The sequence below is a fragment of the Bison bison genome, unplaced genomic scaffold (assembly GCF_000754665.1).
Source record: "Bison bison bison isolate TAMUID 2011002044 unplaced genomic scaffold, Bison_UMD1.0 scf7180017864209, whole genome shotgun sequence".
NCBI lineage: Eukaryota > Metazoa > Chordata > Mammalia > Artiodactyla > Bovidae > Bison > Bison bison.
The window spans coordinates 4,126,803-4,141,596 of NW_011494781.1; the positions used below are offsets into that span (position 1 = coordinate 4,126,803).

The 14,794-nt window shown below is 38.2% G+C and overlaps 1 protein-coding gene across 1 annotated transcript in view; it reads right to left on the minus strand.

Moving 5' to 3' along the window:
• The window catches only part of GRIN3A (glutamate receptor, ionotropic, N-methyl-D-aspartate 3A), a 205,903-nt gene that overhangs the window by 117,956 nt on the left and 73,153 nt on the right, over positions 1–14,794 (minus strand). Inside the window, exon 4 of the mRNA XM_010844835.1 lies at positions 3,546–4,593. Within this exon, the coding sequence (XP_010843137.1) occupies positions 3,546–4,593 (1,048 nt within the window). The remainder of the gene's footprint in view (positions 1–3,545; positions 4,594–14,794) is intronic.

Below are 14,794 nucleotides of genomic sequence, written 5' to 3' on the forward strand. Positions count from 1 at the left end.
CTTATTAATTAATCAGTTCAGTCGCTCAGTCATGTCCAACTCTTTGTGACCCCATGGACTGCTGCACACTAGGCCTCCCTGTCCATCACCAACTCCTGGAGTTTACTCAAACTCATGTCCATTGAGTTGGTGATGTCATCCAACCATCTCATCCTCTGTCGTCCCCTGCTCCCCCCACCTTCAATCTTTCCCAGCATCAGGGTCTTTTCAAGTGAGTCAATTCTTCTCATTGGGTGGCCAAAGTATTGCAGTTTCAGCTTCAGTATCAGTCCTTCCAATGAATATTCAGGACTGATTTCCTTTAGGATGGACTGGCTGGATCTCCTTGCAGTCCAAGGGCTCTCAAGAGTCTTCTCCAACACCACAGTTCAAAAGCATCAATTCTTTGGCTCTCAACTTTATGGTCCAACTCTCACATCCATGCATGACTACTGGAAAAACCATAGCTCTGACTAGATGGACCTTTGTAGGCAAAGTAATGTCTCTGCTTTTTAATATGCTGTCTAGGTAGGTCATAACTTTCCTTCCAAGGAGCAAGTGTCTTTTAATTTCATGGCTGCAATCACCATCTGCAGTAATTTTGGAGCCCTCCAAAATAAAGTCTGTTACTGCTTCCACTGTTTCCCCATCTATTTGCCATGAAGTGATGGGACCAGATGCTATGATCTTATTAATTAAGCCTTCCATTGAAGGCAATTACCATTTCTTTGAAATTTGATGTGTTTCATTTGTTTGGCATGAAACACACTTTGGCATGCTTATACCTTTTTCTTTTGTAGTTCAACTTTTAGTTTTTTGAGGACCTTCTGACTGTTTTCAATAGTGGCTGTACCAATTTTCAATCCTACCAACACTTAAAACTTTCTAAGTTGTTTTTCCTTGTGTTTTTATCTTTTTTAAAAATCTTTTCTACTTTTCTACTTCTGCATTTTCCACATCATTTAGTGTAAAAAAGAAAAAAGATAAAATCACTCAAGGAATTAAGCATTGTTAGGAGAGAAAAGAGCTCATGTGAGTGAGTGGAATATATTTAAGAATGAATGCTGAGTGACTGAAAGGTATGGAAATTATTTTGATTATGCCTGTCATTGGGAAGATGAGGTCATTATGTAGTCTGCATAATACCACACATTTGGATGAAAATTGAACAATTCTGTCACCAACTTTATTCACCAAAAGTTCAGATGTTGGGTATTTCTTAATCAAATTATCTAGGTGTTTTTATATGGAAAAGAAGTGAGAGACTTTAAACAACATTAGGAAAGAGACATACATTTTTGGGAACCTTAGTGAAAATTCATTTATTATCTAAAATTGAAAATGTTTTAGATTTAGGTTTGTCCACTTCATTAAGACCTTAGTAAATGTAACACAACGTTGACATGGTCCATTTCCTCTCACAGCATATTAAACCTAGACAACATATTAAAAAGGAGGATGAGGTGGTTGGATGGCATCACCGACTTGATGGACATGAGTTTGAACAGGCTCTGGGAGTTGGTGATGGACAGGGAAGCCTGGTGTGCTACACTCTATGGAGTCTCAAACAGTTGGACATGACTGAGTGATTAAAATGAACTGATTTCCTCTCACTTTGTCTGGAGGGCTGGGTTAGGTTTATAAAAATGTGACCTTTTTATTGGGAATGGAATGATTGCTCATTTTTGCTTTAAAAAAAACTTGTTTTACTGCTGTGTATGGTTTATTGTTATGCTTTTCATTTTAATCCTTAAAATGATAATTGCTTCAGGTTTCTCATGCATAACATCCATGAAAATTTTGATAATCTTTGTTTCTGATTAATAAAACTCTAGTCAGTATTATGTTCACATTTTTACATATGATAATGGTCCAGAATCTTCACAACAACCAGCACATATATTGTCTCTTATACTAGATTGGATCGAAGAGTTTCCAAGTTGAATTTGTAATTTAAGAATCACATTGCAAGATTACTGCAAAAAAAAAAAAAATTGAGTAAGCCTCTATTAAGATGGCAAACTTTTGGGAGATCCACAGACCTCTTGGGGCAAAGAATAAACAGAGGCTGCTAATACCAGTATAATATGAATGCTGAAGCACCACCAAATCTCTCTTTAAGGTAACACATGTATTTATACTATAGAACTTATTTGTGTTCACTAAATTCCAGATGACAACCTAAAGTCCTGACTGCACATTAAGAAGCAAATGTAATTCTTTGCCCAGTCAATAATCCATTGTTTGCTGAACCTTTTCATGAGGTTCACATGTATTAAGCAGGTTTTCAGTATATGGGTCAAATTTCTCACATTCATTTGTTTGCAGAACAGACCATATATCCTAATCCAAACTATTTATGAGAATTCTCTAAAACTGACACTAGCTCTCTGGACCACCTTATCATTTAACAAAAATAGTAAATGTCCTATTTGTTCATTCTCTGTGCAATTAATTTTAAATGTTTGATAAAAATATATGATAAAGGGTTCAATATTATGATATTTGATGTGAAAAGTCATGATGGTGTTTCATAGTCTGAAATGCTCAGCTTAGCTCAAGATGCTTTAACACAGTGTATCCTGGGTATGTTCACTAAATTGCAGCTTTCTCCAGTCTCTCGTAGATGGGTTCTATAGATTGGAATACATGTCTGCTCTGGATCTGCATTCTGTTCCCCACTCGGACTGTAGTATTCCCTTGACTCCTTTTCTTATTGTTTTGAGCCCTGACAAGCCCCTCCTCTCCACTCCACTAGGTTGGCCAAGTTTGCCATACTTGTAGTCACTATAAGAGGTCTTGTCACCAAACAGACATGGCTATTTACTCAAGTATCACCACCGCTTTACCTGCTTACCTGAACCCTACCCACCTCCTTTCTTCATAGGGTCAGATGTCTAGAATATGAAAGGTAGCCTAGAATAGAGACAATTTTCTTGAATATTCTTGGACATTGTAATGTGACTGTTGACATCCTCCTCCAACCCTAAGGTGATCAGCCTTTCTTACCCAAAAGGACACTCTCTTCCTAGTTAATCTTGCCAGCTCAGTTAGCTTAGTACTCCTTGGCTATACGCATTGAGTTTTCTAGTTTTCTGACTTTGGGTGCTTATGATAAAATGTTAGTTCTTTCCATTTTACAATTTTTCATGGTGAAAAAGGATTCTTTACTATTTAAATTTGGACTTTATTATTTATTTCCATTAATTCCCAAGAGAAGTAATTAATCAGTTTTTGAAGTTTTACTTTGGATGAAAATACTTTGTAAGACTATTCCCTGATAGCCATTCTGCCAGATGGTTAACTAACATAAGGAAAAAACTGCACTAATAGACGTTTCTATTAGACTTTCCTTGGAACAAAATCTCCTAAAAACATCCTTCACTCTTTTTGTTTCATTTAATAAAGCAATGAAATATTTAGTGCAATTAGGCAACAGACTTTTTGGACTAATTTCCACAGATGGTTCAGAGAATATTCTGTGTTAGATGAAAGCATATAAACTACTACAGCATAACAGAGTTAAAATGGACAATAAGGAAATTTAGAGTAAAAAGAAGCATTACCTTAGGGTCATGTATTCCAGAAAGCTCTTCATAGATCTTCTCACCTACCATGACGGCAGCCAAATTCGCTGTGTATGTTGAAAGGCAAAACATACAGAAAATGGCCCAAAGGTTCATCAGAAACCTTCCAGTCCAGCATTTTGGGGGTTTGATAGCTGCTGTTCTGCCAAACAAGAGAGCATAACAGACATTCAAGGCTGAAGAGAAGGAGAAAACTTTACTTCTATTCCGCCCCTTGGGAGTCATGCCAAAGGGGCTTTTCCATTCATAGAGAGTGAGGAAAATGGCAGTGATGTGCAGAGCCACAAAAATCCCCAGCCACATTGTCCAGTGGAGTGGCCACATGAAGGCTCCGATGGGAGCTGCTGTGTCTCGTGTCCTCACTAAGATGCCCAAGCTGGTGGAGAAGAAAGGGCTGGTGAAATCTATCACCTGGCTTCGTGCAGTATTGATGCTGAAGGAAGTGACCGCCAAGTGGGCTGACCCACTCAGGAGATCACCCACCAGCCCAGTCCAGTGCCCATTTTTCCAGGCTCCATATTTGCCATCCCCAACAATATAGAGATCAAAGTCAAAGTTCATGTCTTCTGCTAGTTTTTCCAGTAGATCAATGCAATATCCATAGCAGCACTTCTTCAATTTTATGGGCACTGTATCATTACTGCTATGGAGGCTGCTAAAAAGGCTGTCCAACATGGCAGAATCATTAGTCATGGGGTCTAGACAGAGTTGGCCAGCAGGGCACAAGCCTTCATCATCGACCTCCCTTGTGAAGACAAATGGATGCTCTATCAGCGTAACCACTCGCAAGTTTAGCTTACTCGGGTGCTGAAAGTGGGTTTTGTGCCTCTGGGCTTGCTCTGGCCATATTCCATAGTCCATGACAATCTTCCCCCTCCGCCAGCTGCCCAAGCGTGTCCACATTGGCTTTCCCATGGGGTCATTTTGCAGATTCCAGATGAAAAAGTTGTTTTCTGAGCTGATGATAGTGGAACCTTTCACTTTGATGGAACCACTGAGGCCTCTGAAAGTGGTGTTGGCTAGAAACCTGGCAAAGAGGAGTAAAGGTAGAAAGTAAGGAAGAGGGGTGAGGGCAAAGTCAGGAAGTACTGCCCATCTTTGCTTCTCTGTCTTAATAAAAAGACCTATTTTTAAAAAAGGTATTGTCTATAATTACTCTAGGAATTAATAAGCTGGAATCTTTCTAGAAGAGTCCTATTTCATTGAGCAAATGAAATCTCATCCTCATGTTCTAACACCTGGACTGGGTGTTTGACTTATGGTCTTACTCCAAATCTTTATTCCTAGTTAAGGGGTGTGTTAATTAATTTGTTATAAATGGTTAATTATATAGTCTCACAAGTTTCCAAGCTATGGAAGTTCTCAGCATCTTTAATATATCTCATTTCTACTGTTCACCACATTCAACTGCAAATAAATCAGCTTAATAAATATCTTTGGTGCAAGGAATAAGTTTTAATAAGTATGCATATACTTTAATAATTGCTTATAATTATATTCCGGAGAAGGCAATGGCATCCCACTCCAGTACTCTTGCCTGGAAAATCCTATGGACGGAGGAGCCTGGTAGGCTGCCATCCATGGGGTTGCTCAAAGTCGGACATGACTGAGCGACTTCCCTTTCACTTTTCACTTTCATGCCTTGGAGAAGGAAATGGCAACCCACTCCAGTGTTCTTGCCTGGAGAATCCCAGGGATGGGGGAGCCTTGTGGGCTGCCTTCTATGGGGTTGCACAGAGTCGGATACGACTGAAGTGACTTAGCAGCAGCAACATTATATTCATAATTCTAGAAAATAGCCAAATCTTATTATTGGTGTTTCTCCTTTTAGAGTGGAAATAATCAACATGTTTGTTCCCATGAGGCCAGTCAAAGCTGCATGTTGGATACCACCCATGGAACAAAGAAAAAGATGATAAATAGACTTGCAGTTCCTAGGACAGCCTCAGGCTAACCTCCCTCTAAGTCATTAGAGAAAAACAGTTGGCTCTGGCTCTAGAGAGAGCTTCTGCCAGGAGTCAAAGAAAGGAAAATTACCAGCTGAATGATATACTGATTCCTAACCCTGTGAACCAAGGCACCATCAGTACATGTTCTGCTATGGAAAAGGCAAGAAAATGCTTGGTCAAAGTCTCTGTCTTTCTTGAGTTTTGGAAGAAGAGACAAAAGAGGTAACATACAGGCTGTGGCATCTCTGTACTCTTAATTATGGCCTAGTGTCAGAACGAAAGGCCATAGTTTGACATCAGACACACCTGTGTTAGAATATTGGTCCACCCACCTTCTAGCATTGTCCTTGGACACAGATTTACTGAACTCTAGGCTTCAGTTTTGTCATCAGCAAAATAGGGGAAATAATTACATTTTTATTTGTAAATTACTTCCACTGTAAGGGTTAGAAATAGTTCATGTGAAGTATATACTATACCTTTAGACATAGAGCAAATGTTCCAGATATGGTAACTATTATTTAAGGTCTTAAAATTTTTTTCAATCAAGGCCATCCCCAGTCACTTTTCCTAGTCTTTTAATAGAAGTTTTGCAGTTGGAGACCCAAAGTATTGCATTATGATAAATTCATAGAGGGTACTCAAGACACATTTCAAATTAAAAGAAAGTAAATTGAAATGTGGACTGTAACATAGAAGATTTTTGTGAAGAGTTGGATGATACAAGTCTAGGTCCTTAGCAATATACATTAATCCATTGATCACCACAAATTACTCTGTAATTTACAAATGCAAATACCAGTAGTAGGAAGTTACACTGCCACAGAAGAAACATAGAGAAATCAGAAAGTGTGAAGAATGTACTAATTTTCATTAAAGATATAAATGTAAATCACATTTGAAGATCCTTCCATCACTAAATGCAATATAACTGCTCATTTTGGTAGATTGTGTATAATAGTAATTATTCACATTAGCACTCCCTTGTGGGACTCTACCACTTAAAAAGACTTCTATTTTGCAACAAGTAAAAGTCTCCATTATCTTAGATTTTAAAACAGTTTTCTGCTTCTTTAGGGAAGTAGAGAACCAAATCATTAAAATATACAGATTAATCAATCAATAATTACCTAGGTAGTAGAACAGAAGAATGACTATAATTGTGTTTCTGACGAGCAATCTACTATTAGATTTGTTAACACACACACACACACACACACACACACACACACACACATGGTTATAGCCTAGGGAATAAAATAGTTATTAGTAAATAGGTTAATTTTACTTGGTCAATTTAGTGATCAGAAAAGCAAAGTTGTAGAAAAAGAAACTTCATTATTTTAAGAATATATGGGGCTTAATGATTATAGACTTTTAATTGGATGGACCTACCAAGGGCTGCTGCCGCTGCTGCTGTCGCTTCAGTCGTGTCCGACTCTGTGTGACCCCAGAGATGGCAGCCCACCAGGCTCCCCCGTCCTTGGGATCCTCTAGGCAAGAACACTGGAGTGGGTTGCCATTTCCTTCTCCAATGCATGAAAGTGAAAAGTGAAGGTGAAGTCGCTCAGTCATGTCCGACTCTTAGCAACCCCATGGACTGCAGCCCACCAGGCTCCTCTGTCCATGGGATTTTCCAGGCAAGAGTACTGGAGTGGGGTGCCATTGCCTTCTCTGTACCAAGGGCTACCACTGAGTAAATATATACTTAAATTATCTCAGAAAAGAGGGTTTCAGGAATCTGTCAGAGATTAACTCCATCATTACAGTAAAATTTATTCCTCATTGTCGATGTTAAATAACATTCAACATGGCCATGACTAAAGAACAGTGCTCAATTGTCTCTGAGGCATTCATCTGTCCCTGAAAGACCTATCAATCAGGATCTAAATGTCTTCCATTCCCCAGACTGGAAAATTCCAGTGTTTGTTTCACTATGGAATTGGCACCAAGAAATTGGGTCTCAGAGAATCCCCATTTATGATGGATTATTTCAATTTTATTTTCAGATTTACAGAAAAATTAAAATAATCTCCTTAATAGTTTTAGTTATTATAACCTTCACCATGTATTCTTTATAATGGAATGACAATGTGTAGCAAAGTTTGAATACTCATATATTACTTAAAAGATTACAATGTTGAAATCTTGCTTTTGCATAAACTTATTTCTAACATGTTCCTTTTTATATTGGCCTGGACTCTTCTTGGATGAACAAGGAAAAGGAAAATCAGGAATAACAACTTTATGGGCAAGGTAAACTGATACAAATATATACCAGGTACTGTTCTTAGTATGAGGTGTAAAAATGAAAGACACACTTATTATTCTTAAGGAACTCAAAGTCTCATGATGGGGAGAGAGAAAAGCAAACAGGCAATTCTATACCAGTGTAATGAGCACCCTGATGGAGGAAGAATTGGGGGGCATTTGAAGACTCTTGAGAGTCCCTTGGACTGCAAGGAGATCCAACCAGTCCATCCTAAAGGAGATCAGTCCTGGGTGTTCATTGGAGGGACTGAAGCCAGAACTAAAGCTTCAGACTGAAGTTTCAGACTGAAGCAGAAACTCCAATACTTTGGCCACCTGATACGAAGAACTGACTTACTGGAAAAGACCCTGATGATGGGAAAGACTGAAGGCAGGAGGAGAAGGGGAAGACAGAGGATGAGGTGGTTGGATTGCATCACTGACTCTATGGACATGAGTTTGAGTAAGCTCTGGGAGTTGGTGATGGACAGGGAAGCTTCATGTGCTGCAGTCCATAGGGTTGCAAAGAGTTGGACATGACTGAGTGACTGAACTGACTGGAACAGAAAGCAAGGGCACCTGCAAATTCCACTATAGGGGTGACAAGAAAGGCTTCTCGGAGGAGGAGGTATGAGAGCTGAGTCTTTTTTTGTGTGTGGGGGCGGGGGAGTGTAAGAAATTGTACTTCCTGAGGCAGAAGTCCATGAAGCTAGGAATCTCACGTGAAGTGAAGTGTTAAGTTGCTCAGTCGTGTCTAACTCTTTGCAACCCCCATGGACTGTAGCCCACCAGGCTCTTCTGTCCATGGGATTCTCCAGGCAAGAATACTGGAGTGGGTTGCCATTGCCTTCTCCAGGGGATCTTCCCAACCCAGGGACTGAACCCAAGTCTTCCACATTGCAAGCAGATTCTTCTACCACCAAGCCACCAGGGAAGCCCTAGGAATCTCATATGCACACTAAATACACTGAAGACAGACTTTGTCTAATCAACAATATTGACTCGGGACAGTTCTGCCATTTGCTATATAATTCTCACCAATAATCACTACTTTGGAGTTCAGTGCAATTCCATAGCATATAGGAAACCAAACTTATTAAAACAAGTACTTTACCTTGAAAAGCCACATAACCAAATAGTAACATTTGCAGAGGGACAAGCAAAGATGTAAGTATAGAAAGGATATACTTTTTAACTCATCATCACTAAGCTGAAGAGCACATTAACAATGATTTGTCCTTCTGCTCCAGGCTCTCCTTTTCTTGAAATGTCAAATGTAAATGCATGTTAAATGATATTTTAAAAGAAAAATAGGAGCAATCATTGGAACAATCATATGATTTTAACATTGTATGTATTTTTTCATGTGTAAGGAGATTTTATTTAGAATTTGATTTGGGAAAGTTGTCAAAAATGTTAAAAGGTTTGAATATTTAACTAAATAGGATGATAGGTCATTGTGAGGCAATACTTAGTTATCAATTTAACTGAAGTAATAATGAGAGATTTCAAAGGCAAATATGAGATAAGATGAAAGAAATCTTAGAGAGCTGAATCTTGAAGAAGGAATTATAGTTAAGCAGGAAGAGAAGCTAGGGACTGATGCTGTCAGCCCAGGGAGATGTGTGTGCAAAAGCCAGAGACAGAGAGAGCAAGCTGCCTGATGATGAGTGGTGAGAAATAAGGCTGGAGATGAGGGTGGGAAATGAAGTACAAAAGGACTAAGATCATGATGAATATAATAGCCATTGAGAGAATTTTTCTGGGGAGGGACAGGATCATCAGATTTGATTTTGGAAAGATCTTGTTTTCTTGCTAGCTAAGTGGGAAACAGTTTGGAAGGAGAAGCAGTCTGAGAACAGTTTCGGATGTGAGGGTTAATGCTTCTCCTTTCCTCCCCTGGCTTCCTCTCTTCCTCTCTCTCTGCTTGTTTCACAAGGGGCTTAAGGTGACAAGGGCTAAGTAATAACAGAAGTGGAAAAAATGACATAATCAGGAGATAGCATAGTTTCCAAAAGAAAAGTAGTGATTTTAAAAGGGTCAAATGTACAGGGTTGCATTTAATTCACAAACTATACTAAGGATGTATAAAACTTGACTCTAGATATTTCGCATGTCCATTTTATGAGACTGGATTTTATTTAACAGGAAAAGGGGAGCCATGAAGGTATAGAAGTAGAGCAATGATATAATCATAAGTCTGCATTGATGATTCTCCTCAGGAAGTGGGCACAATGTATACACAGGAAGGAAGAGATAGTGATCAGGAGACCACTTAGAAGATTAATACAATATCTTTGCCATGGTATGATAAGAGTCTTGATCTCACTCCATGAGTGAGAATCTGGTGTGTAGTGAGTGTTTAACAAAGCATTTCAGGTATATATGTATATATATATATGTGTATATATATATATATATTTATCAGCATCAGTATACATATATATATATATTTATCAGCAGATCTCTCAAGGTATCATTCTGCTTGAAAGAATAAAGCTCATTGGTTAATCTGCATGGAGGTAACTTGTTACTTCAGTAAAAGTTCCCAACTATGTCACTAGTTAAGAACATGTGTTTATTTGAGTAGGAGCTGAGATAAAATCTGAACTCTTCAAAGTATGTAAAAAATGTTTTTGAGACAGTTCACAAATATAAGCAAGATCAGTGTTTAATGTATTTAAGATCTTTTAGAAGCCACATTTGCATACAAAACTTGACTTACTAATTAAATGATTTTCTTATGAAAACAAATAAACAAAGATAACAAAGATCAAAATAACACATCAGCAAATCAATCATTTATTCACTCAACAATACTCATTTTGCCAGGTACTGCTCTAGGTTCTAAGAGATATAGTAGTGAACAAAGGAATAAAGATCTATGTAGCTTCTATTCTATTGAGGGGACAGAATAAATATTATAAATGGAGAATATGAATGGGATATTAGTGCTAAGTGCAGAAGCAAAACAATAGAGCAGAGTAAAGATGTAAGATGTGTCAGGGCTGGTGGTGGTAGTGTGGAATTTTAGGTTAGGGAAGCCAGGAGAAGGTGATATTTGTGTAAAGGGCTGAAGAAAGGGAAGGAGCTGACCAAGAGGCTCTCTGGGTAAAGAACATTCCTATATAGGGAGCTAGGAGTCCAATGTCCTTGAGAGGGACTGTGTCTGGTATGTTTGAGGAAGAGCTAAGGGACTGAGTAACAGGGGAGCTAAAGATGAGGTCAGAGGAAACTTATGGGGAGTGGGGGGTGGGTAAAATAGGATTTTGAAGGTCACTGTAAGGACCTTGTTTCTTTTCTATGTGAGATGGAAAGCCATTGGGGGGTTTTGAGCAGAGAAGTGATATGATATGACCTACGTTTCAACAGGCTTGTCACAGTGTTGTGTTGAGAATGGACTACTGAGAGACAAAGGCAGAAGCAGAAAGAGCAGTTAGGGAGCTGTTTCAAATATCAGACAAAAGTTGATGATGGTTTAAGCTGAGGTAGTAGCAGTAGAGGTGAGAAAAATTAGTTGGATCTTGATAAATTGTGAAGCTACAACTGACAGGATTTGCTGAAGGCTCAGACATAGTTGCTAGGAAAAGGAAGCCTAAGAATGACACCAAGGCTTTTGCCCTGAGAAACTGGAATGATAGAGTTGCCATTAATTGTAGTAAAGAAAACTGTAGAAGAATCGGGTTGTGAGGTGGGTGAGAACCACCAGGAATTCAGTTGCTAATGTTAAGTTTGAGATAATTTATTGATATCCAAATGGAGTTGTTAAATAGTAGGTGGAGAATTCTGGAGTTTAGGAAGGAGGTCTGAACTGGATATACAGTGTGGGAGCCAAAACTCCATATATACTATTTGAGATCACAACGGTAATTGTAGATGAGAAGCCCAAGGAATACGTCCAAGGCTTTTGGAGGTGGTGCAGGTGAGAAAGAACTAGCAAAGGAAACCAAGAAGTAACCAGAGATGTAAAGCAGGCTGTGTTGTGTTCTAGAAGTCAAGTAAAAAAGATATTTTAATCAGGGGACACTGATCATCTGTGTCAAATGCTTCTAACAGCTCAAATGCAGTGAGGACTGAGAGATGACCATTGGCTTTAGAAACATGTAGGTCACCAGTGACTTCATGAGAGTAATTTCAGTGGAGTGTTAGAGCCTACTGCTTCAAGGGAAAATGGAAAAGAGAAAACTGGAGATAAGTCTTTAGAGAGTTATGCTATAAAGAGGAGAAAAATGGAATAATGGTGGAGAGGAAAAATTAAGCAAACATCTAAATATTATGAGCTTCCCCTGTGGCTCAGTGGTAAAGAATCTGCCTGCAATGCAGGAGCCACAGGGGAAGCATGTTTGATCACTGGGTTGGGAAGATCCCTTGGAGGAGGGCATGGCAACCCACTCCAGTATTCTTGCCTGGAGAATCCCAGGGACAGAGGAGCTTGGTGGGCTACAGTCCAGAGGGTCGCAAAGTGAGACATGACTGAAGCAACCTAGCAAGCATACATGCATAAATATTATATATATATATGTATATATATATGTCTGTGCAGGATTTTAAGCTGATGACAATGATCTAGTAAAAATAGAAAAATTGGGGCTTCCCTGGTGGCTCAGTGGTAAAGAATCTTTGACAAAAGATTGGTAAAGAGTCTGATTCCTGATCTAGGAAGAGCCCACATGCCACAGAGCAACTAAACCCCTAGGCTACAACAGTTGAGCATGTGCTCTAGAGCCCAGGAGCCACGGCTACTGAGTTCGCACAGCAGTGAAGACCCAGCACAGCCAAAAATGAATAAATAAATAAAGTTAATTAAAAAAATAGAAAAATTGTTGACGTAGGATAGAAGAGAGAGAATTCCTGGGACAGTTCCCTTGGGGGGCAAAAAGGATTGTACTCTAAGGTGCAAGAGGGGGTGATGCTCTTTGCTGTGACAAGAAAGGAGCATGGACATGAGAGAACGCAGAGAAGATACAGAGCTCTGAGGCAAGTAGGTGGGTGGATGAGGACAAGAGAGTTTGTGGAAGTTCTCTCTTGATTGCTTTAACTCATTTAAAAAGTAAATTATAGAACTCATTATATTCTCCCCCTTATAATTCATTTGAGAGAAGTTTTATTGTGTTACTTTCAAAATGAGACCAGAGGTACTCTTAAAAAATGCAGAAAGCAAATAACTTTCATAAGAAATGTATTAGATCAATTTCAACTAAAAATGTTTAGTGTTTTGTTTTCCCACTTGAGTTTGCAAGAGTAAGTTGTGAAACTATCTGGATCTGGCACTTTCTAAAAAACTGCGATTTTTCAATCATTTTTTCAATCTCTTTTATTAAACTTTCCATTTCTCTGGCTTCATTTTGGCAAATGACGTTTTCCTAGGAATTTGTTGCTACAGAACTGCATAGAACATCATTTATACTAATCTTAAGATTTATCCTCAATTAGCTTGAGTTTTTGTTTTGTTAATTCCTTCTTTCTAAATCTCCTCCCACCTCTCTTTTTTCTAGTTTTTTGGATGAGGAAATATTTATGTTCATATATTCTTTAATAATAGACTATTAACTGCAGTATTTATCAATTTATTGGATTAACTAAACATTCATGTATTATTTTTATTTTTTAAAAACTTGGTCTAAAACTTACTAAAGATAAATACAAATCTCCCACTACAAATAATGTTGCCATTATTGTTGTTCTTAAAGATTTTAGGACCTGTTGCCCCTGATTTTTCTTCTATCTTATTCGGCATATAAAGTTTCCTTGGCCACCTGATGTGAAGAACTGACTCATTTGAAAAGACCCTGATGCTGGGAAAGATTGAAAGCAAGAGGAGAAGGGGACGACAGAGGATGAGACGGTTGGATGGCATCACCGACTCAACTGACATGCATTTGAGTAAACTCCAGGAGTGGTGATGGACAGGGAAGCCTCGTGTGCTTCAGTCAATGGGGTCACAAAGAGTTGGACATGACTAAGCGACTGAACTGAACTGAAAATTTCCTTAATCTTTTGTTTTTATATTCATTATAAATGTGTAACTTTTCTTGCATTGAACTAGTTCTATCAAATATCCTGCTGTTTCCAGCCTTCATTTTGAAGACATATGAAAACATCTTCCTGTTGCCTGAATGTATCATCATCCTTATGTGTCTTCTTCCATGCCCAGTTGAATATAAGTCATATGTTTATTCCTACTTTGATCTTTTTTTCACACGTCAGCTTGTCTCTTTGCATGTGTCTCATTTGTTTTTCATTTCCTTTAAAATTGTCCTCTTATCTTTGTTTATCCCCCACTATAGTTGCCTTCCACTAATCATGTCTGTATCTAGGAATATCTGTTTTGCTCTGTAAAGCCTTAAAATTTATTTTTCCCTTTGGGAACTTTCTTTGTATCATTAAAATCTCTGTAGCCTCTTATTTTCTTATATCTTGAAAAATGAGCTAAATTTCCTTTCCCATGATCATCTCATCATGTTTAATATTTTCTCCCAGAGGAATGAGAAATTTGTTTGTCCTCCATAAAACTCTATCAAATTTTTTAGCCTGTAAGAACATAATTTTGATATTTTGCTTTGCCTGATTAGAAATATTTGGCTATGTTATTGCTAGTGACATTCTCCCTAGCTCCCTTTGCATCAGCACCATCTAATTCTTATCAGGTTTACTTGCTCTTATGCACTGAATCTAAATATGTATTTCTTGATTATTTTAAATTTAGTTCCAGATCTATTGAGCATAGCAGAACAATTCAATAAAGCTCTTTTAGAATGAGACAAAGGAATATTTTTAAAGTTTCCCTTTCTTCTTTTTCTGGAAGAAGTGGAGAAGAGTTGGGAAGAGATCCATTGATGTTCAGAAATCCCATCTTTTCTTCATGTTATTCTTATCTACACTCATGAACCTTCCAATCAAAAATCATCCTAAATTCTACACTTTTGCACTTGTCACTGGTTCACAATTAATATAGTTTTCCCCCTGCTTTTTATCATTGAAGAGCCCCTGAAGTATATGCTCTTTGGATAGTCTTATGTCTTTTAAAAA